This window comes from Odontesthes bonariensis, chromosome 13 (genome assembly GCF_027942865.1).
Source record: "Odontesthes bonariensis isolate fOdoBon6 chromosome 13, fOdoBon6.hap1, whole genome shotgun sequence".
Classification (NCBI taxonomy): domain Eukaryota; kingdom Metazoa; phylum Chordata; class Actinopteri; order Atheriniformes; family Atherinopsidae; genus Odontesthes; species Odontesthes bonariensis.
In genome coordinates this window covers 23923941-23951007 of record NC_134518.1, presented here as the reverse complement: position 1 = coordinate 23951007, position 27067 = coordinate 23923941, and the positions used below count along the sequence as shown (strand labels likewise).

General features: G+C 39.8%; 1 protein-coding gene across 1 annotated transcript in view; it reads left to right on the top strand.

Annotated features, from left to right (window-relative positions):
- The first annotated feature begins 456 nt into the window (after nt 1-456).
- drp2 (dystrophin related protein 2) overlaps nt 457-27067 on the top strand; it is a 111204-nt gene continuing 84593 nt past the window's right edge. The window contains exons 1-2 of the mRNA XM_075481699.1: nt 457-526; nt 4217-4391. Of these exons, the coding sequence (XP_075337814.1) occupies nt 4345-4391 (47 nt within the window). The 5' untranslated portion in view covers nt 457-526; nt 4217-4344. The remainder of the gene's footprint in view (nt 527-4216; nt 4392-27067) is intronic.

The following is a 27067-nucleotide window of genomic DNA, read 5'->3' as shown; positions in this document are numbered from 1 at the left end:
TGCTTACCGTTTCTTTGTTGGACCGAGGCTTTGACCCCCCTGCTCCCAATTAGTTAGTAATTGACTGTACCGTTGGAACATTCTGTGCAAATGCAAGCCTCAGCAGTGGGGCTGTGATTTATTTAATTTAATTTTCTCTCAGACTCCCTGAGGTTCAAATAACTGCCTGTGCCATTTCTAGTGCATTGGTCATAGTGAGTGTAGGTAAAAGGACAACGGGCAGATGGCCTTTTCTCTCAGCTTATTGTGGGGAGTCGTGTGTATGTAGGTGTAATCAGGAATGTATGAAGACAGAGAGGGCTTTGACCAAGAGAGACGGCTCTCCTTAGGTCACCCATCTCCCCCCATGCCTGTTTCCTCCCTCCTCTCCTTATTCTCCCACCCCTCATTTCTCTCCCAGCTTCTGTATTTTATCCCTTGCTGCACATCTCAGATATCTTTGCACTCTCTGCCAAGCCAACCAACACACTTGGTGAACAATGGCAACTCTCAAGTCGTAACAGTGCGGCAAGCGTGTACTTTTAAGGTAAGCCTGCGCATCATGAATTAATTCAATTTATCTTTGGAGATCCAGTAATGAGAGTAAATCCTGACTATCTTATTGCTTTTCAGAGATATCTGAGCTACAGCCTTGATTCCTTCAGATTAATATCAACATGTACACATGGTGCAGCAGAACAGTGGCTTTGATCCTCTGATGCTCTATCTGCACAATAACTGTCTGCTCTCTTTTATTGTGAAATCCAGCAAAGCTTGTCAAGCTTTCTTTTATCACCCTCAGCTCCTTTGATTTGAAATTCCCATATTGTCTGGAGAATGTTCTTCCAAGTTTTTTGGCTTGAGTGGTCAGAAGAAAAAAATACAAGAAGATGCAGATATGCTGTCTGTGCTGTTTATATAGCGTAATTGGGCAAGTTTCAAAGTATTGAGCTATGATTTGTGAAAGAAGCAGACACGAAAATACAGAGGTGAGAATCGTAGTCATAGCAGCAAGATGAATATTGTCAGTGTCACTTTGTGGCATGTCAGTGAAATCTCTGCAGGTTTTCAGCATCTTTGGAGAACACGCTGTACTTTCGCTTGACTGAACGATGCCACATCCAATCATGACTGTAAATAATGTATGTTTAAAGCTTTACTCATGCTTTTGAAGTTTAACACAAGAGACAGAACCACCCTATATCTTGTACTGTGAGCTAATAATATGTATGATACTTTCTTTCGGGGATGCACTGTAACTGATGTTTGCATTTTACAGACATCTGTTTCCACTTTTTAAAGAAGATATTTTAAATGTGGCTTACAACAAAATGCGGAGATAATGTTTTTTTTTAAATCGTTAAACATGTTTAGAAATGCATTGTCTTAGTTACAATGATATTTGGGTTTATGTCTTCATGCGAATCCTAGTTAGTACTGGCATTAGAAGAAGCTGAAGTGGAAGAGGATATATTCGAAGTCCCTGCCTGAGGTCTTCATCACTTTGTTCCCTCCTCGCTTCACAAACAAACCTTTCTCAGTGCTATCTTTCACCCTCAGGGCATTCCCTTGATGCTGGCTTTGGTGTGGTTGATGGCTGTCTCAGTTCAACTCCATTTACCACCTTAAAAAACTGCTTTTTACACCTAACTTGCCGATGTGCCTCCATTCTACTCTCAAACTTGCTTTTGTCACGTGCAGTGAAGTGAAAAAAATCTGTTTGCAGAGGGTCTCGGTTTTTTTAGCTTTAAAAGGAATTGGAGCTCAAGTAAGGTCCTTGAAGTGCTAACTGTATGCAGAGTCTCATGTGACCTCTGATTACCAGCGAAGGGAAGACGAGCACGAGAGAGTGGGAGAGATGTGCCGGGTTCTGTTGATTCACACAAGACTCACCCACACTAACACGAGTGGTCTGAAGTCGAAAAGGAAGAGAAGGAAGTGGAGAGATAACAAGAGACAGCTGTGGGACCGAGATGGCGATGATTCATATAAAATAGAAAAAAAAACCTCCTCCAGCTGATCTGAAATGAGGTGGTCTGCAGAACAGACTGGAGTGAATGTACAGCTGAGGGAGAGGAGGATAAGCAGGGAGGCAGAGGAGGGTAAAGATAAAGGAAGGGGATTAGTCTGCTGAAAGTAAGTCTATCCTTCCCACTCACTGTGGAGTCATTCCCTCAAATGATGACACTGCAACAAATGTTCAATCCTGCTGTTTAATTTTGCACTTAGTTTGTTTAAGATGAACTACCTGAGCTTGAGAGAGAAGTGCTCAACAGGAAGCTGTGAGTGAAACCGAAAGTGCCTTCAAGAAACAAATAATTATTTTAAGTCGGGCTTGCTTTTGGAACGAACAACGATAGTGGAGCTTGGCTTTGATGCATCAATATGAGGCATTGATGTCTCTGCATTTAAAAACAAAGTAATCCCTCTTAATCCTATTTTATGACCCAGTAGAAGTGTGTGGTGGTCTATATCAATGTGAAGATCTTCTCTGTTACACTTTGTTGGACTAAAAAGAAAAAAAATAGACGTTTTAACATGATGCGGATTGAGGAATTATTGATGAGAATCTCTTAAAAAAAACAGGACAAATTCTTAAGAAAATACATGTTTTTTTGTCTTGTAATGAAGCCATTGAAAAAATGAAGCTGCCTCAACAAAGTTGTTGAGTTAAGTGATTAACATTTAGATTTGACTGACACAGTCTTTTCTAGATATCTGCACATCTGAATGAGTGGTGATTGTATGCTTTTGTATGTAGCAGTAGGTGGAGACTGTTGCAAAAAGGGTTCAAAGTTGGATTCTGCTGCAGGAGAGAATAAGATCAATCAGTCTGAAATCACTCTGATAAGAGCCTTCTGACCAAACAGAGGGGAAAACTGCTCGTCGTGGTGTGTGGGTATGTGTCTGTTAAAAGGCTGAGGGTATCATCTGAGGCCCCAGGTGCTGCTCAGGTAAAGGTTGTGAAACGAACACAAAATACAGAAACCCTTAGACAACCTGGTGACCACACACCAGATTTATCATGGCCCGTGAACCTGGAAAAGCTTCTACTGCACTGAGTGCCACATTGCACAGGTTTTTAGTATCCGCGTACATAGTGCTTGTGTGTTTGTTTGCCGGGGCTTCCGTCTTGATATTTTTTCTCTTTGCTCTATCAAGGGGATTGCACCTCTTCTAGCTGAGCCTCACATGCCCTCGTACTCTAAATGTCTGTGATGAAAGACACTTTTTGTCTGCTTTTGTTTTCCTGAGTTTAATGGAACGGAATAAGTGGATAAAACTCTGGCCTGTGTTCAGGTTTTCCTTCCTGAACACAAGCCAGAGTTATTAAGTTTGGTTCTGATTTGTAAGTACAGTTGCTCCTGTAGTGCTTAACACTTTGGTACGTGGTTTATTATTGTTTATATGTATCGTTCTTTTAAAAAAAATGGGTTTAATATCGATTGCATCTTGTTTGCTGATATTTTATTGGGCCAGTTAGGATTGATTTATACTCTGCTGCTTCCTGGTAAATGATTTGGAAGATCCTCTCTCAACAAAGTAAATATTCTTGTCTTGCACTCATTATTGATTTTCCTATCAATAACGAATATGTCTTGTCTTAAAAAGGTCCATGTCAATAAAAAGTAATTTATGCCGTTTTATTAATACATATTTTCTTATTGTGTATTGTTGAAATAGTTGTGCAAAATTCAGCTTTCCTGCTGCGCTTTCTTTTCCCTTTTTCATAATTTTCTTTTGCCACAGCAGTGTGCGTTGGTGCCCTTGGCGGGCCAGCAGTAAGCCACACCGAAACAGGTTGTGTTGACATGATTAAGGGTTTTTCTGTACCTGACCCTTCATCTTGTCACAGGATGCTTTCAGGCACAGCACTGAGTTTGGGTCACAATGGTTTTGGAAGCACTCAGAACCCAACTCAGCCACTGGACAATGACTGTACTCTTTGGTCTAGGTTTTACTGCATCTTCATAGCTCTTCATTGTATATGATATGTATCTGTTCCTCTAGACATGTACAAAATGTTTACATGCTGTAGAGTGTCGGTGAAGTGTATGGTTGGGGTCTAAGGATTGAGTGAATGCAACAGCATGATTTATGTCTTTTTCTGCCAAAACCAAAGTTGTTTTTTTTTATCCCTCCTTTAATTGCATATAATTTCAATAATCAGCTAGGTGGATACAAATCAGTGGTACTGTAACACTCATCTGCTGCGTGTCTTTGTGTGTGTTCTTAGCTGCGGGGCGGCCCTCGTGGCCGAGATGCCGCTGTGTGCCGTGCCAGTCCACAGTGGACGGTGAGGGGCAGGAGGAGGGGACCGAGTGCAGAAATCTGAGAGGAGGCGGCCCGCACCAAACAGGAGAAATGAACCTCTGCTGGAACGAGATCAAACGCAAGTCCCACAACATCCGGTAAGAGAAGACCAAGACACATTCTAAATGGGTGAACGTTTACAAAAGTAGGATACTGTGCGCTCAGCTAATTTTTGTGCTCTGTGCCGCCTTGTCTCCTTTCTTCTCCTGCCTGTTACCTTGAAACTGGGTTTAGTGGAAATCATGAAGAATGTCTCGGTTTGTAAGATGCATCTAGAGAAGAGAGGAGTAAGTGCAGAGGAGGTGTTCTGCAGCAGAAATCATTTTGGCGTTCGTCCTGTATGAAACAAGTGTGAGATGTCATTCAAGTTGTAAATGTGATTAAAAAAAAAAAAACTTGTAGGTTTGTTGTCATGGACACCGTCCGGACACCGGTATCTAGCAGAGTTCCTAAAATACAGTGGAGAGCTGTACTATACAATAGACAGATGGAGATAAAGTTATGCTACACATCATATTTAGTTGATCTTGCTTAAAATGATGACTTCAGTGTAACTCCTTTCTTCTCAGCTTTGTTTCAGTTAAATTCAATTGAATTCAGTTCAATGTAGTAACACTATATTTATCAAAATTACATGGCTACAGATAACAAAATAAAATGTAGATCAGCTGACAAACATGCAGACTTGAAGTGTAGCAGAGAGAAAGGTGTGGTAGAAATCTTCAGAGTTCACCATCAATGGGTTGGGGTGTTTTTGTTGCTTGGCAACAACTTAGATGATGAGTGCACATACAGCCTTTGCAGGTGACACAGATGAACTCTCTCTGTAGACCACATGGACAGGTAACAGCCATCAGTTCAACATCTGGGGTGCAGAGACGCTTCCGCTCGGTGACATGTTCAGGATTACACAATCTGTTGTTAACGAGCTCTGTAATCCTCCTCCTTCTCTGCTACCTCTCTGTCTGCCCGTATAGACTTAAAGCTGAGGAGAGACATGATAGAGTTGTTCCTGCAGCCACATCTCGATGAAAACAATATTACCTTCCTGATGTGAGGACACCATGATATCAGACTTGTGACTCATGTCTCTCCAGTATAACCAAACTAAACTTTTTAAATTTCAAACAAAAATAAGCATTATTATAAGTAGCTCAATTAAGTAAACATAGGATTTTGCTTCAAAAGAAAAAAAATGCAAAAACTTTATTTGCGAATTTTATAGTTATTTTGTTTGACACTATAACCTTTTGTTGTTACATCCATCTGCCTCATTATCACCATACAACAGTATGATTCCTTCGCTATCAGTCGATATAAATGGGAAGTTATTTAATTTAATCTGATAAAAGCTAACTTACTTTGTAAATCTTGGCTTTGCTTAAACATTTTAAATCACAAGGCATCAAACAGCAAACAAAATATGTGATCAAAACTCACTGTTTCAGAATTTGATAGAGCGCAGTGCTGCTCAGAGTCCACCCAGACAAACCATGAAAGTCTGCCAGCTATGCTGGTCAACATCCAGGCCATGAAGCTGTCACTCACAAACCAACCAGGCAATGAGAGCAATTCACTTGAACACCCTCCCACCTGAAGCTTTTGTGCCAGTACTGCAAACAAAACATCAGGCAGCACAAAGCAGAGGTTGTCAGTATAAGTGCAATGATGATAGCAAGAGCAAAGGTCTGATCAGTGAGAATGAAGCAAAAGGAACTGATAACAAATAATTGCCAAACAAGTAAAAGACTGAAATTTTATTCGATTACACTAATATTTTGTTTTGTAAATCCTAGGTCTTAATCTCAGCTATTTGTATGTACTTTATTGAGGTTTATTTTCTGTCACATTCTTTATTTTGTCTGATATTTAAAAGTAGTTTTATCAATCAATCAATCAATCAATCAATTATACTTTATTAATCCCTGAGGGGAAATTCCAGTTTCGGTCATGACAGACAACACAGAAACAGACAGGGAGAGAGAGTGTGACCAAGGCATCGCAGCCCGCGGGCTCACGGCCACGCAGGCGCTGCCAGATAAGAAGGAAGGGGAACAACATTGGGTGAGGGGAGGAAAAAATAAAAAATCATACTTCACACTGTACCCTTATTAGGATACGGTCTGAGATCTCAAAAAAAACCTCAGCACAGAAAAAGCATCACATACACAAAACAACACCTTAAGCAATGGGACAGTGAAGAGGTGAGGAATTGCATGTGTTATAAATGAGCATGTATGTGTATGCGTGTGTGTTTGTTCAATAATTCTGCACAGAATGTTGGATCAGGCAATTGTCCTTGACAAGTTCGAATATGTCAGCCAGTTCCACAACAAATCTCACAGGAGTGCAGGAAGGGAGGGGGAGCACATGGGAAAGAGCATCATGTTATCATAACAAACGTGGACAATGATTATGCAGCTGGCCACAAGGCCAGTGTGGGGTGCCGGATTGGAATAACAATTAATTTAGGTCAGACAGACAACTGATTGCGCTTTCTGTCTTTTTGTCCATTGCTGGTATCTCATGGCGAAGTCCCGAATTCAGCCGAATTGTGGGATGTGGACCCTTTCCGCCCGGTCCAAGCGATCAATCAACCATTCTCCCAGGTCAATCCACCTCTCTTCTGAGTCCAGGAATCTCAGCCAGCCTGCGAACCTGCGCAAGGATCGCATCCAGCTTCCGACCCTGCTCACGTAGCATCTCAGTCTGAGCGTTGATTGCTCTTGTGACCCCATCGAATGCTTTCCACGATCTCTTAATTTCCCAAAATACCAGGTACCCTCCAACTCCAAACAGCAGGAACCCGAGTATCATAAATCCAAATATGTAGACGTCTTCCGCGTCCTCGACAGCCAGCATCGCTAAACACACGGTGCGCCACTTCCCCCATGCATCCTCCGTGTATCCAGCGAAGAAAGTCCCGTCGGGGCATGAGGCTTGTCCTTTCCCCATCTTCGCGGTTGAGAAAATTTGATCAATAGCATTGAGACCCCAGCTGACCAAATCCATCTTATTTGACTTCGTCTGATATGTAAAAAGATGCTCAAAAAGACACAGACAGGCTGAGCAGGGCAATTGAATCTGAGTTATTAGCATAACTCAGATTCAATAAGGCAGGTGGAGAGGAGGTGTGAACAGGAACGAAGAAACTTAGAGGAATGGAGTAATTGTGAAGTTGGGGGGTGATGCAATTCTCCTTCTGTTGCTTTCAGTAAAGTTTTTCAGCTCCAAGGCAACAAAACTGCTGATTACATTCCTGAACCTACAAGCTGGCAGCCCTAAAAAAAATATAAATATGCTAATTTCTCTCCTGACTTTGACAGGGCACAGATGATTTTCAAAAGATGTCTCCAATCAGTGCGTCCTTTTTGTTTGTTGCTTGCTGTTTGTCATTACAGTATAAATATGCTGTGGTGTACTGAGATGCATTAGATTTACTGAATAATTTGAGCCGAGTCTTCCTTATCGGAATCAGCCAGATTTTAAGCGGCTGTGGCTCAGTTTGCACAGCAGGTCCACTAATTACGGTTTATGATTTTCATTGTTAAGTATTATGGTCAGCAAAGTTTGAAACAATGTCTCTTTATAAACCTCTTGCATTTTGGCTAAAACAGTGAAGTAGAAGTCATTTTTTATAATCCTTTATTTTTTGTGGTTATATAAGAAACTATAGATGCCTATATGTGTATGATTATGTTCAGCCACAGCTAATGATGCATAACATCTATGTATTATGTCTCATTCATTATTTGCCTCCAGTTTTCCTCCTAACTATCCTTATTAATGTCAGTTACATTGTTCAGGCAATTAAAAGAAGTTTCGTGTAATAATGTGCTGTCACACAATAATGCATATTTAACGTCTCTTTCCAGTCAGCATATTCATTATCAATATAATACAGGTTAATACTGCCATTGCACAAGTTACACTCGAGAGGTTTGCCAGTGCAAAACAATTAGAGGGCATTCGTGTTATTCTTTCATGCTTAATTGGAAAACATCCGCCTGCTAAATCATTTCTGTTTTTTATCAATTCAACTGGCATACTGTTTAGACAGTTGGCCCCTTAATTGCTTGGTTGACCCTGATGTAGCTGGGAAGTGGGGAGGGAGAGGTTAAGGAAGGAGAGTTGTTAAATTGGGTAAGACAGTTTCCCCTGCAGTCCTGCGTAATGAGATCACTATGCATGGCCTGCAGTGGCTGTTTGTATCCGAACTGCACCCTGCCTGCATCAGACGGAGAGAAGAAAAGAGGAATACAGGAGGAAACCAGGGAGAGAGAGGACACTGACAGTTGGTATTGAACCATCAAACAGGAGAGATTTGGGGAACTGGGAAAGGCAGGAGAGAAAGGGGAATATAAGAATGAATGAATGAATGAATGAATTATATTTACCAAAGAGCTGTCTAACCTTGAAGGTGAGTGCTATCCATCAGAAATATCTGACTGCATTTAATGCCAGAGGGTGGACAAGTGCAGACAACTTTTATAATGGCCTGTCTGGCATTGATTGACAGGTGGTTTAGGTTTTGTTCTGATAAAACCACGACTGCTTCTTTCTATCCTTCAAACTGTTCTTCGTCGTCCCATAGGCTATAAAATACTGAAGCTTGACTGTAACTAATTTATATTTACACTATTTTGCTGTAGCAACTAAATCTAAAGAGGGCTACGATGCCAACAACATCTGCGCTCTAATGAAGCACAGCAGTGTCTGTGAGTTAAACTCTAACATAGGCGTCAAAACATGCTCACAATGTGTTATTAATGAATAATGAGATTAATGCGTTTTAGTTGGTGGCTTATATAGTTTATCACATATTCACTTTCCCAAGGTGTCAAATACACTGTTCAAGTCAATACTGCCTCCGAGATACGGACAACACGTTCTTTGGCTTTTGGTACTCATACAGTGACGAGAGCAGTTTTTGACGTCAGTACAGACACTCTATCTGTGAATGATACAGTTCACATTAAGAGATGAGAAAATTTTGACTCTCACGTGTGACCCTTTCACCTTGAAGATTGTGGTTCTAGTCCCTTTTATAATTTCTCTTTTGGATTAATGTATTATTTTTTTCATTTTCATTTTTAAGGATCTTGTTATATATATATATGCTCTCCAATGCCACCCAAATTACATGGTTTCACCACAACATCCCCAATGGTTTGTGACTATCATTTTGATAAGCATTGAGTTTTGTATTTAATTTTTGCCGTTTTTGGTTATCTGGAGCTAGAAGACCATATTTGGAGTTAACACTTCCGTTACCTTGGTTAACAGTGTATGGCCCAGCCCAATGACAAATGATCATTAAATAACTTTCAGAAATCAGTACAATTACAATGTGACTAAAGTTAACTTCTTCAATACATTTCCTTGTCTAATAACTAATGGGCTACAGTAACAGTAACAGCCAGTCAAGTCAGTCACTCCCATAAACACTAATTGTTTAGGGCTAATATGTCTGTAGTTTACCAGACAACTCACTGAGTGTGAAATTATCTAATGGCATCATAAAAACTTGTGGTAAAAATTTACTGACTTAAGATTTCATGAGAAAACTTTACACTTTTTTGAATGGGAGTCTGTTTACAGCCAGTGCCTTGTAGCCATCCCTAGTTTAACACTTTAAGGCACTTTTGCATTGGCTTCAATTCAAGTGAAACCAATGCAAATTTTAATTTTTTTTTATAGTCATTAAGTTAACCCAAGACTTCTATTTCAGTCCCTCTCTCCATCCTTATATTCCCCGTCTGCACCCCTGTGTTCCGTACTCGTTTGAACGAAGCAGTCATGTAAGACTTTCTCTCATAATTGTCTCAGGCGCTCCATCCTTTTTTTTTTTTTTTTCACATCTGGACTCAAAACAGACTTCATAAAAAAGGAAAATGTCCTTAGGGGAATAGGGATTGCGACCACTGCAATGTGTTACTCAGTCAAAAACTGTTTCACTTAATGGTTTGTTGCCTTCTGAAGGGTTCATGTAAAGTTCCCTGGTTGTTATCATATTATAAAGGAAAAGGGAAGCATTTTTTCCAGCATTAATCTCGTGTGGATTGCCACTCCTTGTTATATTAGCAGTCAGCAGGAATAATACATCGTTTCCTCAGCCCCTGCTTTTTGCACAACAGGAACCACATGGCCAAAACAGAGTTCCAGCAGAGAAATTTCAGTCCTTTCTGTCATCTCAAGTTTAATACCCACAATAACTCATTAAATCTGTTAACATTTAAACTGTATCACAGGAGAAGTTGTTACTGTTTGTAAAAATTCTAACTCAGACATTTATGTTGGGAGATCAGGAATGACTGAGGAGACGTAGCTCAGATTGTGACAGTGATTATGTTTTAAGAAACAAATTAAAAAAAAAAAACTAACATGCACAGAGATGTGTAACACGGACAGATTGTAAGCCTTTACAGCTGAAGCCGAAATCTCTCTTGATTGCAGGCTGAAATGAACAGAGGGGAGTGGCCATCTCTACCACTAACAACAGAGGCAGCAGCGGTATTGATAAGAAAGATGTGATTTAGCGCAATAAAACACACAAACATAGGCACAAATAGAAACACCCTAAACTCCATAAAAGTACGTAACATGGGCAGATATTGAAATAATACAGCTTTCCTAGCTTTTCCTAGTTTCAAAATATTTAGCTCAGCGTGTCACAGATTTGGTGAAACTACAGTCCTCAGCTGACTTAATTAGCTAACTCTACCCTGAACCTTAGGGAGGATGAAACTGTCTAAGGGCTGAAATAATCTTTTAGCTCCTGGAAAACAAACTCTGGGCTGATAAGTTCTGGGTGCTATCAGTTGGAATGCAGCCAATGTTGACCAAGTTGACCAGATTGCCAGGGCGGGCTTTCTACGATGATGGACAGATGATCAACAGGGACATTATCGACTACGTCACTAAAGAGCACTTGGTTTGAATTTGTTTGAAACAAACATGGCTGCCACTGGAGAGCTAAGGTGTGTAGATTCTGCCATCGAGTCTGTTCTACAGGATCTCCACATTGCATTCATTCTGAAAGACAAACAGAGGAACGTGATAAAGGCTTTTATCAATAGAAAAGATGTTTTTGCCGTCCTTCCTACAACAAGTGTGTGTCGCTTAATCTACGTCACATACTACATTGCTCTGATTGGTTGTAGGTCTATCCAATTGAGCGAAGAGGCATTTTTTCTCCTGGTTCGGTTGAAACACGCCCCATACTCAAAACTCTATCCAGCGGTATCAGACTCACATTCTGACTAGAATCGTGAGTATGACGTAGTCAGGCTAAAAATTCACTGCCTCCGTTTTGGTAATATTTCTGGTTAGGTTTAGACAAAAAATGCACTTGTGGTAGGATTTGGAAAGAGATCATAGTTTTGCTTTACATTTACCCATTTACAGCCTAAGTGCTGGTTGTTGAAACATTGTGCAAAAAGAAGTGGTACAGTGAGTGACATGATGGGAGCCATGGTGTGAAATTAGCTAAGTACTTTTACTAAAGTACTCTACTTTACGCAGTTTAAAGGAACTTCCCATTTTTTTGCTCCTTTTTCCTATAAAACAGATATATTTTAGAGGTAAATGTTGTCCTTTCTACTGCTCTGCATTTACAGTTTCAGTTCAAAGTAAAGCAACGTTCAACAGTGAAGATTTCAGACTGGAGTGTAAAACGAGCTTTTGAACATTCAAAGTTTCCAACTTTTTGGTTTCTGGCATCTGAAAAAAAGAAAGTGAGTGTCTTGTGGTCTCTAACTCCACAAATATAGCTGAGCTGTTCATGAGTATAATTTAATTTCAAAGAAGTCTGAAAACAGACAGCAGGTCCGTATATCAGAACATTTTTCTTTTTCCTTTTTCTTCCTTTATTTATTGTCCAACGGCCCTCAGATTGATCTCGTATCCCTTATCATATCATCGTGTATAAAACACAATAGTTTAAACTGGCTCCACTTCCAAAAGCTGCCACATTAACACGCTTTCTACGCTAATAATCTAATGTTGTCATAAGTAGTAAAATACAGTATCAGTCAGTGGTAACAAAGAAGTACTGTTGTATAAACAGTTTAAATTGTACTGATAATACTTTTTTTCCTTTCAAGTTTTAGTTGTAATACAATGTTTTCACACTGTTCTATTGGTACTTTGGTTCCAGTTGTGTGGTGAAGAGATAAGGACCCAAATGTAGAGTCAGACGAAAACTGGAGGTAAAAGGAAACTAGAACTGATTTATTTGACAAAACAAAACCCTAAGTGCAAACAAACTGTAAATGACTAATTTACAGAACAAACTGTGAGGAAGCACATTGGGTTGTAACGGTGAGGATCTGACAAAGACTAAGAGAAACTAACACTTTGGGGAACTGATTGGTGAATGATTGCTGCTGAGGATGATGAACACTAGGGCTGTGTTGAAAAAATCGATTTTCCGATTCTGAATCGATTCGCCTATGATAATCTGATTATCGATTCGTCCGTCCAAAGATCTATTTTTATTGTCTTTAACTCTTTTTTTATTGTCCTGGATTATCTTTCTTGAAGGTAGATTGACCCTTAACCTTTTCACCAGTCTTCCAGCCATCAGTAACTACCAATACTTGTATGATTTGCTGTTTTATATCGATATAATAATAATTTTAATATGTTGCTTGCTTCTCTACACAGTGATGAAATGAAGTAAACAGCTTTGATACGTTTTTAATAACACGTTTTTAATAGCACCAACCCTCGGATCGAATCGGAAATCAGATCGAGATCGGATCGAATCGGATCGAATCGAAAAAAAACGATTCTGAAACTTGAAAATCGGAATCGAATCGATTCTTGAAATTTGAATCGATACCCAGCTCTAATGAACACAGGTGAGTGGAGTTAGTGACCAGGCAGGAGGGAACTGAGGGAAACTATAAGAGAGAAGGTGGAGCAAGAAATAAAAAGAACCAAGACTAAGTGATCTAAAAGAAAAGTAATAAAGTAAAAATATGAGAATAACTAATGACAGACAACTAAAGACTAGATTAATACAAACGGAAAAAAATTGGAACCAACAACTCAAGAACACAAACAAACTAAGCTCACCAAAAGACAAATCTAGAATAGAGAAGAACAGACAGCAAAAATCCTAATAAAAGCAAATGACTAAATGTTTGACAAGAAAACTAGATAGAAACAAAAACCACAAAAACTAACAGTACGTTTGATCTGATTTTGTGCTCTACCGTTGGAGACTGAGCTCCAGCGTCATGACTCCAGAACAACTGACAGAATAGAGACATGAACTACATCTTTTAACATTAGCAGATAATATAAAAGTATCCAAGTGTCCTCCTCCTTCACTGGGGGAGAATTTAACATATTATGACTGATTGATAGAGAGTAAATAGCCCAACAAAATGCATTTCCTAAACATTCCCAGAGAAGCCATGAGGATTTATCAGCACAACACAGAGATGCTCAGCTAATTGGACTTTATGCTAATAACAGTGGGTTTGTGGTTTGTTCACTTTTTTGCTATTCTGTATGTACAGTCATTACATTGTCACTCTCCAGCTGTGTAGCATGTATTATCCACCACGAAAGCAGTACTTATGCCATTGATAGAAATGTAAACATGCTGTTCTCCTTGTTGTGCTTTGCCACTGATTTAATGTCTCATGTAGAACAGAGATAATAGCTCCAAACAAGTGAACCTAAAAAATTCATGGCTCTGATTCTTTCATAGTCGCCACTGACAGATTAGAACCATATATGAAAGAGACATTTATTACTGCGAGCTTAGACTATTCAGCCATCTGCAACTGTTGTATAAGGCAATACAACATGGGAGTGTGGGAGGTTTCAGAGAATCTGTGGTACTTTCCTTGGTAGAGACTGCTTTATAAAAGGATGTTATTTTATTTTCTTCATGGCTGTGTAATTCATTCAATAGGCAATCTGGGAATTAACTAGGATTCCTTCTTCATTTCCCTCTGTCCATTCACACGGATACGTTTAGAAATACAAGAGAAAAGAAGCTTATGGCAGCTTTTTTAGCCTGTGGTATGTCTGACTAAAGCATCACTTGAGAATAAAAGCCTGTGCAACTGTCACATTCCATCAGTCTTTTTTTTTACTATAACAATCACTTTCTTAGAGAAGATTTTCTTTTAATCCAGATATTTATGTCCCCAGAAGATACTGAATAAGGTGATCTTGCAGTTTGGCACAAAATACATCACTAGTAATGGCATAAAATGTGGTTCAGAAAAACAAAGAAATATCAGCACACTTGCCACATTTACTGACAATGTTTCAATCCAGCTTGGAACTTCGCCAGATCAAAAGTTTGAATAAGAGAGAACGCCGTCGTATTTGCACCCACCCCCCACTGGAGGTAAAAGGAAACTGGACTGAAAAGCTCCAGGCTATGCTTTAAGAAGTTTAAAATTCAAAGTGTAAAATCCAAAACCATTGATTTCTGAAATCCCAAATGGCATTCACATTCGCAAAATACAAATGCAAAATGTGCACAGAATCCACATTCTGTGCATATTTTGCATTTGTAGTGCTTCAACAGATACCCAAAATAATTCACTGTCATCACCAATATATGAACATGAAAATATGACACAGCATATAGAAATAGAGAATAAACTGTAAGGTAAAAAAAATAAATCAATCTATACTTTTATTTATATGATGTGCATGTAACTGCCTCCCCTTTTTACATTAATGTGGTGCAGACATTTAGCAGCCTAACAGAGTGACTACCTTGGCCGTATATTCCCATCATCTCACGAGAAGGCCAAATGGCTTGCTGTGTGTCCACCAACTGCCATAAAGCCTTAGTCATTTCATCACCTGCAGCATGTTAAAGGTATATTTTCACTGAGGGCAGCTGTAATGGACTGTATTACGTTTGCATAGTGTAGTAGTCAAACAAAAACAGGTTGTTGCTGGATCACAAATCTCACTGTAGTAGTAGTTCATTAGAATAATTCTCAGACTGTTGCAGGTGCAAAGTAGCCTCCTGATTGAGTGTCAACCATTGGGGTAACAATGTCAGGCATTGTTGAGGTTCCCACTGTGCCACACAGTGACGTGGCCATTGTTTTGCTCTGCAGGGGATGCCCACAGGGCTTGATGTGGGCTCAGAGGCATGCTATGAATTTATTTGCTGCATGGCTCAAATAGCTGCAGAGAGCCAACCTCCCACGCTCAGCGTCTGTCTGAGGGCAAACCGAGACCTCTGAGTTTGTATCTGTCTGTCTGTTTTTGTCATTACTTCAATGTTCCTTTCCCTGTTAACAATTGTTTCTGTCTGTTGGCACTCTTCTCACTCAAGGTCTCGTTTGCTGCCATTCACTTTTCCCTCCCCCTCCTCTTCTGCCGTTGCTGTTTTTTTTTTTTTTTTTTTTTTTTTTTTTTAGTATTTCCATCGTCCACCTATGTATTTCTCCCCATTCTCTTCTGCTTGTTGGCATCTGCTAAAGACAGTCTGATCTTACTGCAACACCCTTTGGCGGTTCTGTGCTCCACTTTTCCCACACCCTCAGGAACGATGCCTGCAGGACTTATTAAGCTCAGATTACATGTTGATTAAAATGAGACTTTGCAAGGTCAGGGGTGAAAACTTAATTACTCTATTGAAGTAAGTTGTACAATAACGACCGTTTCCACCACTCTATTTAGCAATTCAGCCATCAGTCATCCAGCTGCTCTAAGGATTTCATTTAGCTGTAACTACTCCTCGAGACTCATTTTAAGACTATATCTTAGTTTATATCTGGGGAAGAAAAATGTAGCATTCTTTCAAGATACTTCATATTTATTTGCTCTGTGTTACTCTATAATACAGATTGATGAGGTTGCAGCTACAGTACCCGACACTGCAAATGTAACCCACTTTTCAGGGATTTGACGTTACCATTTGTTCCATCTGTAGGAATTTTGTATGTCTTCATCAGTTACCTAAATTTCATAGTTATTAATCCTGGCCACACACAGGGCTTTTTTCTTTTTTTTCTTTTGAGGCTGCCATGACTTCATGGCGTTCGCACTAGCCAAAGGCTGGTAAACCACGGATTGAATATGTATAAAGGAAATAATCACAGTTTCAAAGTTCAAACATTTATTGTCCCACAGGGGGCATTTGGTTTGCCTCAGTGGTTAAAAAGACACAAACAACGCAAGATACAAAAATACAAAACAAGACTTAACACAGACCTGAAACACAATAGTGTTTCCAGACAACCTAACCAACCTCCATTTAAATGTGATGATGAACAATGGAATGATAAATATAAAAAAATAAATATATTCCAGTGCAGCTTAATGAATGATTTAGTGATTGGTTAAGTGCGTTGATTGCACTCGGGACAAAGGAAAACCTTGCACTTTGCCCGTGGTAGCCTATACCTCCAATCAGATGGAAGAGGAACAAATTCCTCTAATACGGAATGGTCATTACACGTTAAAATGGACCTCTCCTTACTCACCAACTGTCTGCCCTGTATTTGTGACAGAGATAGTTGTTGGATGCCAATGATCTCACTGGCTGTGTTTACAGTACAGGACAGGCTATTTTTGTTTTGCATTGGGAGATTACCATACCAGCAGACAAGGCAAAAAGTTAAAATAGACTCAATGAATGACCTATGAATTAGAACCATTAATGTTTTGTCTACATTGAAATACCCCAGTCTCTTCAAAAAGGACAGTCTCTGCAGGCCCTTTTTGCAGATTGCAGTTGTGTTTAGGTCGAATTTGAGATTCCTGTCCAAAACTGTTCCCAGGTACTTGTAACAGTCCTCACTCTCCACAAGTGGGCCCTTAATTGTTGTTAGGGCAGCCGGATAAGAGGTTTTCTGGAAGTCAATGGCCATGTCTTTGGTTTTGCTGATGTTTAACTTGAGCAAGTGGTTGTCACTAGCCTGGCTGACGCGTCCACATCTCGATGAGATAGTGGTCTGGGAACTAGGTGTGCATTTTCTCGTATTTGAGGCGTGGTTTACGAATGCCTATAGCCGTTTATTGGGCGCTACGAATGTCTATCAAATGGTGTCTGGTTCTTCCCATGCTGCTTTGCGCGCGATTCATAGCCAATTGTATCACTTATACCAGATGATGTATGTAGAGCGACAGAAATTCGACGAGGAAGAAGAAGACGCGTTGCTCTTTTTCAAAAGTAAACTTGCGCTCTAAGCTACTTAAAACACTTTCTAAGGCTGCATCGAACGGTAACGTTGTGTCCGCTGCCATGTTGCCCCCCGTTCTGTGATTGGTTCCCTAATTCAGGCAAAAATAAGGGCGGTGGTTTCCAGGCTGCCTTTGCAGTGTGATTGAAATTGCGCGCAAAGCAGCATGGGAATTCCCACGCTAGGTTGTCACACCACTCCACAAAGTACCATATTTTCCACACTATAGAGAGCACCGGGTTATAAGGCGCACTGTCAATGAATGGTCTATTTTCGATCTTTTTTCATATATAAAGGGCACCGGGCTATAAGGCGCATTAAGCGAAACAAAACAGTCAGTCAAACTTTATTAAAATCATTCACAATAACTCCCAACCTTGCTCAGTTGTAACATGTAAAAAAAAAAAGTTTGATACCGCTAAATCAAACCGTAGCGTATTCACAATAACTCTCAAAATTGTTCAGTTATAACACGTAAAATAGAACACAATATACACACTTTTTCAGTTCATTCCTCGTCCACAAATCCCTCAAATTCTTCATCTTCAGTGTCCGAGTTTGAAACAGTTGGGCGATTACGGCATCCAGCATGCCCGGATCCATCTCGTCATTATCCGAGTCAGTGTCGTTGCTGTTACCTGGCAGTTCAGTGATGATTCCGGCCTTCGTGAAAGCTTGGACCACAGTTGAGACTGATACCTTAGCCCAGGCATCCACGATCCATTGGCAGATAGTAGCGTAAGTCGCCCGGCGCTGTCTCCCTCCCTTGGTGAATGTGTGTTCGCCTTCTGTCATCCACTGCTCCCACGCAGCTCGCAGTTTAACTTTGAATGCCCTGTTGACACTGATATTCATGTCCCATGCTAACGTTGTTGTCTTCAGTCGAATAGAGACTGTAGAGACGCTTCTACCCGCTGCTCTCTGTTCAATAACCCACTGTTCAATTTTGTCCTCCAACTGTGGCCATCTCGCTTTGTTCCCGCGGAAACTCTGTGTGGTCTTCTTTACCTGGCGCAGGTCATCTTCTTGCTTCCTCCACTTCTGTACCATTGATTCATAAATATTGAATTCTCCCGCAGCTGCTCTATTCCCATGTTCTACTGCGTGACTGATATCCTTTAGTTTGAAGTCCGCGTCGTAAGCGTGTGTCTTGACAGGTGCCATTTTTGGGTCCTTATACACACACACTGTAATATTATGGTGAATCACAATATATATTACTTCGCTACGCTCATGACTACTGTAGCCGTAATGCTGCGGTGCGGCTTTGTAGTTTACCAAAGTCTTACTAAAACATTTTGACAGTGTACCACACAAAATCGCTTCGGGGTCAGTAAGCTAACAAGAATTAATCCATATATAAAGTGCTCCGGGTTATAAGGCGCACTTTTGTTTTTTGAGAAAATTATAGGCTTTTAAGTGCGCCTTATAGTGCGGAAAATACGGTAATCCACTACTGGCCCATGATGACCCTCTCCATCCTGTAGCAGACTGATTAAAACCGTATCGTCTGCAAACTTAAAGCAATACTGTGTAACATTTCTACCTTAAAATGACAGCTTGAAAAAAATTGTCTGGCTAGAATGAGTTTTAATATTACGATTGGCCTGTCTCCTATGCCCTTCGGGGGTCTGAGTTGGAAAAACTGCGCTATGTAACTTTGCTGGACCGGCCCGGGAGCTGAGCGGAAGTACTTCGACTTGCTTTCTGGCACACCTACCGCAAAAACAAATAGACCCCTCTCGCGCTCCCAGGTACATTTGATTACTCTTACCTTCTCGGTCGACATAGCTTGCACCTTCTGACTCCTCGCCGGTTCGTCAACAAACGTGAAACGTGAAAGCGAAAGGGTGTTGTATTTACGACAGTGTAACCGTACATTACCTCCAAGCCTGTAGGGGGAGCTCCATAATGGGCTTTTTGAGAAGTTACATTGTATTGCTTTAAGGAGGTGTCTGTTTTCATAGACACTCCTGCAGTCATTAGTGTATAATGTACAGAAGAGGGGACAAGACACATCCCTCGGGAGAACCTGTTGATGACAGTCGTTTTTTAGACAGGACACCATTTGCTCTGACTGCTTGGGGCCTACTTCTATGTTAAGAAGTCCAAAATCCATCTCACCAACCCTGAATCAAGGTTGAAGATGGACAAGAGTTCGCTAGCTGAGATGTGGGGTTGTATTGTATTAAAAGCTGAGGAGAAATCCACAAATAAAGTTCTTGCATGAGTTTTTGTGCCCTCAAGATGCTTATATAAATAATTTAAAAGGGTGATAGTGGCATCATCCACTGTCTGGCTGTTTCAAGAAACCAGGCCTGAGAGAACAAACTTTGTTATACTTTAATGATAAAACAACCCTCTTTGGAATTTGGAGCCCCATGAATAATTTGATGAATTACCTGTTAGTGTGTGGGCCTGTGTGTGTGTGTTTAAAAATGCACAAGACTGAGGAGACCACTGAACTGTGTCTGCTAACCAGTCACTTGGTGCTGCACAAATCAGAGTTGGTTTGCACAGATTAGAAACAATGGTGGACCGTTTGGACAGCTACAGGTTTTGACTAGCTGGAAAAATGATCAAGTTCCGTGCTCACACGAAACCCGAGCACGCTCAGTGTTTTATATGGAGCAAATTAAATTGCTAAAGCAGAGAAAACACTGCCCTGCATATTTTTCACATTAGCCTCGTTTATATTCAGCCTGCATGCCAAGACCTGTGTGGTTAAAAAGACAAGGGATTCAATGATACATGGGGAATTTAATCAAATAAAGGTTGATTCTTAAAGTGTTTGAATACATAATCACACAATAAAAGTTACAGTGGAAGAAACAAATGCAAAGGATAAATAATTCATGAGACAAGTGAAATGTACACAGTAATGATAACACATGTGTTCTTCCCCTTTTACCAGGGATGCACCAATTTGGATCTGCTGGGCTGATACAGGCATAATTTTAAAAATAATTTGGCTGATTTCAGTAATAGGTATTAATTGTTTTTCTCATTTGAACGGTTTACACTTATGTAGAACCTTTTTAACCTTTCACCCATTCACACATATAATACTTCTTATTATGTCCACATAATAACCTTCGACCTTACGGTTGAACGATGACGACCCTACCAGCTGAATCACAGCTGTGCCACATTTATTTTCCCTGGGTTAGGGTTTGTTCACGCTGGTTTGTTTGAGGAAGTCGGGGGTGGGGATTCCCAAAGACGTAGCGGGGAGTGTGCTTCAGCTGTGTTTTCCGCACTGGAAACTAGTTCCCAAACCGACATGAGCAAACCAAGCCTTCTGTGTAGATTTACACAGTCATTTGCACTCGATGTGAAAGTACACCACTCACACAGTAATTAGAAGGTAAATCAAGTAAATAAATTCACGTTGGGCGAAATATTTCGATTGGCGACGCTGGCGACGCTATCATGTATGTATTACGCGCAACCAAGCAGTGGTCAGTGCTGTGAGATTCGGACAATGCCTGGGTCGCCAGGAAAACGCTCCCACACACTTATTTATGTCTCGGGAATGCGGGGATTCACTTAATTTGGCCTGGGGGTGGCATATCCCTTTAAATTCAAAGAATATGCAACCTCTAGTGGTTGTGAGAGCAACTGCACATAAAATGTAAAAATGGCGTTCAAGAAGGTGACAGAGCTGCTACTTATTGAATGCTTTTTTATTTTGTGAACTCTACGGCTGTTTGTGCATGAAAATCCTTGTAGAATGAGAGTTTTGATTTAATTGAATTATGCTCGTTTACATTTTGCCTTGTGAGGTTTTTCTTTGTAACAACTGAAAGACAAACATAATTGGCAGCGAGGAAAACAACACCTATAACAGCATTAATCATCAGTATAATTTGGGTTTGAACAAAAAGAGGAAAGATAGATTGGTTGGAGTGGCCACAGCCACCTACTGCTTTCCATTTCAGCTTTGTTTGATTGGGCTCTTCAGCTTACAAAAGCTGTTGGTCATTTGTTAGAGTCTAGCCCGTGATCAATGACTGACCAGCAGTACATTGATCTATGCTTTCTTGAGCCGTGTAATCAATGACCAATCACTGATCAGCATTGTCTCACCTTATCACCGTAACGCCCCCTCTCAGATCACAGTCTCTTATTGAAATATCTAAATAATTAAAATGCCACAATCTGCTACTTCACAAAACTATGTTTCACAAAACTACTTTCTGCCTCTGTCAGCTTCTTCTTCTCGTAGCTCTGATAAGCATAGCAAACCATCTATAATGAATGAATTTGGGATGATATAGATATTTATTCTGGCAATGCAACAGAACCATCAAAGGATGGGTCCACCCATGGAGCACCACTGAAGACAGGGAGTCCTTGTTCACCCTCACTTCTCAGTCATGATTTTCTTTCAAAATTGGATGGATCTACCACAAGGAAAAATTCTGCGCTGGTGCAATAATTCCACACACCTTCATACACATAAATGATGCTAAGCGTATGGATCTATAGTCCCACCTAAACAATCTCACAGACCCAATAAATTGGAACACTTATTGTGATGGAAAACATCAGCAGTGCAGACACACACCCACATCAACAATACTCTCCATCACTGTTTTATTTCTGCGGCATTCCTACAAGTAGAATGAAGAGCACTGTGGTACTCATGTGTTTCTAATTTGCCATTTTTTATTATTTTCTTGTGTCTCAGCTTCCCACAACACCTACTACTGCTTGTGTGTACAGTGAATACAGCACATTAGCCATAGGAAGCACACCTTCTTCTAGTGTACATTCTCTAGACTGTACAAAGTGGTGGAGATTCTATATAAAAAATAAAAAAAATCGTAGAACTGTTATGTAAGAGTGCGTGATTCTCGTGGGAATTCGTGCATGGGGGTTAATTATAACAATGCCTCACTCTGATACAGAGTTGAAAAATGTGTTCTTTAATTTAAGGGTTTAATTTATGATCTTTTTAAAAAAAAATCTTACTGTGATACTAATTGAGAAAAATCTCTCTTTACTAAAGCTGGGGGCTTGGATAGAGAGAGATTTATTTATTTATTTATTTATTTTTAATTTGTCTGAATGACTCTTCAGTTGGCTGCACGGTGGTGTGGTGGTTAGCACCGTCGCCTCACAGCAAGAAGGTTCCAGGTTCAACACCCAGCTGGGGCCTTTCTGTGTGGAGTTTGCATGTTCTCCCCGTGTATGCGTGGGTTCTCTCCGGGTACTCCGGCTTCCTCTCACTGTCCAAAAAATCATGCATGTTAGGTTGATTGGCATCTCTAAATTGTCCTTAGGAGTGAGTGTGAGCATGCATGGTTGTTTGTCTCGTTTGTCTCTATGTGGCCCTGCGATGGACTGGCGGCCTGTCCAGGGTGTACCCCGCCTCTCGCCCATTGACTGCTGGGATAGGCTCCAGCCCGCCCGCGACCCGATCGACGGATTCAGTGGAATAGACAATGGATGGATGGATGGACTCTTCAGTTGACTAAAATGTGCTGATAATTTGGAGCTGAAAGCATGCAAAACTCCTGTGTGCATCCATGAAAATTTTCCCACAGGAATTAATTTTCATGTGGATGTCTAATGCTGCACGCGTAATGTTCAAACATGTTTTGTATTTTCAGTTTTAGGAAACAGCCCCAGTAGCTGGTCAGCTCTTGTTAATCATCAAGTGTGTTTCTCACAACTTGTGCTTAAGGCGAGCCATCATTATAACTCCTCTGTCACAATAGAAGTTCCTGAGTGTGTGATTAACATGAAAAGAAAAAATAAATAAATAAAAAAATCAGAAATGGGAAACACACAGGAATTGCTGGCAAACAAGTGCATGCAATTCACAGTGTCCTGCCATCAGACTGCATAACTTATTGAATTTTGAAGGTCAGAATTTTCAGTTACCTCCTGCTGTGATTTGAAAACAGCAACAGATGTAACAGCCTTTCAGTGCAGGAAACAGTCATTTTGTGCTTGCATGCTCATGAGGGAGAAGGGATGGCAGCCGTCCCAAATGACAACAGTCAGGTGTCTGGGGGTGTTGTGCTGACTTTCCATTACCTTGGGATGTGTGTGGTGTGCTGGTGTGATCAGAGCAATGGATGAAAGCATACGTCGTCATACACCCTAAAAGTAAAAAAAAAACATATTTTGTTATTTGCCTTAAGTTTAATGTTTATTTACAAAGAGGCAGCAGGCACACACTTGCTGATTCAACTGCTTTGTCTAACAGTTCTTTTGGCTGCTGCTTTTTCTATTTATGTTGTTCCCTTGAAGCAGTTCCTGCAGAAGAAGTTTGACAAACATGCAAGCACGGACATGCTTACTGTAGCTATAGACTCACTTCAAACAGTTATTTACAATTGGTTGGTAGTACCTGTACCAAAAAATAAAAAATAAGTTTACTCTAAATGCAGGTCAGTGGGATATTGAGATGGAAAAGCTTTGATCGCTTTGGCCAGGTTTCTATTGATTACAGAAGCCATATATAAAGGGAATTTTCATCAAAGAAAAAAATGTTGCCAAAAAAAAAAAAGAATGTGATTGACACACTGTTTTGAAAAGAATAAAAGTGTAAAGGCTTCATATTGTTGCTTGAGTGTGGCTGTACAGTTTGCATTTCTAGTGGTTGTAATTCAGTAGAAGAAGTAGTTGTCCGAACTGGAAACAAACCTTGAGGAGAAACAAAAGAACACCAATTTTAATGGACATCCAGTGGAAGATGGAGATAACTCTTCTTCAAAAATCACTTTAGTCTTTTGGAATATCTCTGATATTATGTCATATTTGGAAGATGTTGGTCAGTCGCGTGTGTTTATCTGCCAGCTCAGACCAGAAACAGCTGGTGAGTTACATCATTTTAACCTTTCCAAGTCAGATGTAAACAACAAAAATGTTTCCATTCTTTCATGTGTATCAAGTCTTCCTTGAAACAGGCAAAAACAATGTCAAGTGAGCATGTACAACCTTTTTGTGAATTAGTGAAGGTTTTCTTTTTTAATTGATCACACATTTTAAATGTGAACCAAAAACAGCAATAGAAACACACTTGCCAATACAAAACAACCTATTGGTTAGTTGACTTTTATTCAAATAAACTGATATTCATCGTGATCCTCATTGTCTCTACATTTTCTAATGTGTATGCTTGCACATTCAATGAATATGCATACAAAGTGCATTAGAATCGGACACTGATGAAATATAAACATTTACGTAATTTCTGCTGAATTTTAGTGCTACATTTGATACAGTTGAACTAACTTTATTCACTTAGAAAAAAGACATTGAAGTTATACTTACAGAACAAGAAAGTGTCTTTGTAGCAATTGGTTACCATGAATCTGAGCAAAACAAAAATCCCATTCTCAGGTCCCTTTTATTTGATATGTAAATGCTCCAACTCTGCATGACTGTGTAACCACATGACTACAGTCTCCTTCAATCAAAAAAAGGGGCCAATCACATAAAAAAGAAAAAAACAAAGTGAATAGGATATGCCAGAATTTTCTAAGCTGAACACAGAAAAAAATTAAATATCTATATATATATATATTTTTTTTTTGGCCCTATAGAAGAGACTTTTAAATCCATGTTCCTAAAATCTATAAATCATGCCAGAAATCCTGCTACAGTCATTTAACCGGACCCCCAATTTGATAACAATATTGAGACAGTTACAAAGTCAGCCTGCAGCACATTGCAGCAGTCCTTACATCACTACACTGGCTCCCTGAATGTCAAATAATATATTTTAAATTCCTACTGCTGGTCTATGTGCTGGATTGTACCATGTAATAAGAGATTTGGTGCAAAATATTAAAAACATTTGTAAAAAAACAAAAAAATTGTGGAAATTTTATATAATGATCAATTAAATAATAAATGTAGACAATTTAGAAATATGGAAAGAAATTGAAACAAAAAAAGTGGAAATATTTACTATGCTTTGTTTTATATCATTTAGATTCAAAGTGAATTTAGCATTATGATTTGTATAAAACAAAAAATTGCAGATTTTTTTTTCATGAGTGATGATCACGTTTTTTAAAATCTTTGAATAAGTACATTGTCTGTGCAGTAGCGTTCAGACTTGGTGGCTACATCTATCTTTATACCACTTGTGTCACGTTTGGGTGCCGTGATGCGTGGCGTTGAGAATGTAGGACACGGATGCAGATATTTCCAATAAATAAAAACTTGGTATATTTCCAAAAATTCAACACAAGCCGGATACAAAAACTAAACTGTGAAAAAAAAACTTGGCAAAAAACAAAACTTGACTAAGACTATGAAAAAACACCTGACTTGATAAACTTCACTGGAACAACTGTGGCAAAAGCCGATGACTGTCCTGGATGACGGTGAGGATCTGGCACTGAAGCATGAGACACCTGAAAACTAAATATTGAGGGAGTGATTGGTGAGTGAGTGCAGCTGTGGGGAAAAACCACAGGTGTGAGTGAAGGTGATGGCAGGGCAACAGAAACTATGGGGAACATGGAAAAACTAAAGAATAGACACTTGGAAACTAACAAAACTAAGACATGACAGAAAACTAAAACATGGCAAGGCTAAAAACTAAACAGGAACTAAATACGTGACAAAAACTCACAGACCTGACAATTTGGTTGTAAACAGACTAACTGATGAGTGGCAGACGAGAATAGGTCAAACTTAATTACTCAAGAAAACAAGAACTAAAGATGCTGCAGAAGAAGGTAGTCTAAAAACAGAAATTTAAGTACACAGGAAGCAATAAACAATTATCCGAACAGGGACGAGTGGGCTGCAAATGAGAGGGATCTTGCAAGAAAAAATAGGCAGAATATATACAGCTAAGAGTAAAAACTAACTCGTCAGTAAACAAAATAAAAGATAAGAAGGACAGATAATGGGATGGTGTGACCCACAGACAGCAGGATCCTTTGGGAAGACATTATCATTCATAGTATCATTTTGTCACATCCTTGGTAGTTTTACCATGACATCTGTGTCTCGACTACCTCATGGAGCTTTAAAAAATACCTGAATCTGAAACGAAACTGTTATACTCCTGTGCAGACTCCTGGGGTCCGTTTCACAAAGCAGGTTCAACCAACTCTGAGTCTATTCCTGATCTCTGAGTTGATCTACTCTGAGATAGAAAACCCTGAGTTTTCGGTTCCAGAAACGCTGATTTGAGTGAAGTTAATCAACTCTGAGTAGGTTCACCTTGAGTTTAGCGCGTGCACCACAACTTTAAAAAGCCAGCATCAATGGAGCCCCGATTCGACGAGTCACCTTGGCAACGGGGAAGAGGAGGGGCTACGTTTTTCACCAACCTCGAATTGGAAATCTTAATGCGCTCATATGGCGAGTTTCAATACGTTTTTAGAAATAAGTGCAACACTGCTGCAGCAGCAAAAGTGTAAGTTTAAATGTAGTCCTTTGCAATCCCAATAATATTACAGGGAAACTGCTTGAATGGTAGCCCATTCATTTATTTCATTTAGGTGCAATCCCGCGGGGGAGAAGCAAACTTTGCACCAGTTTAAGATGAAATATAAAAACATTGCTCAAACAGGTGAGACCTCGGCATGGAGGTACCTCATTTTGATCATGTTTTA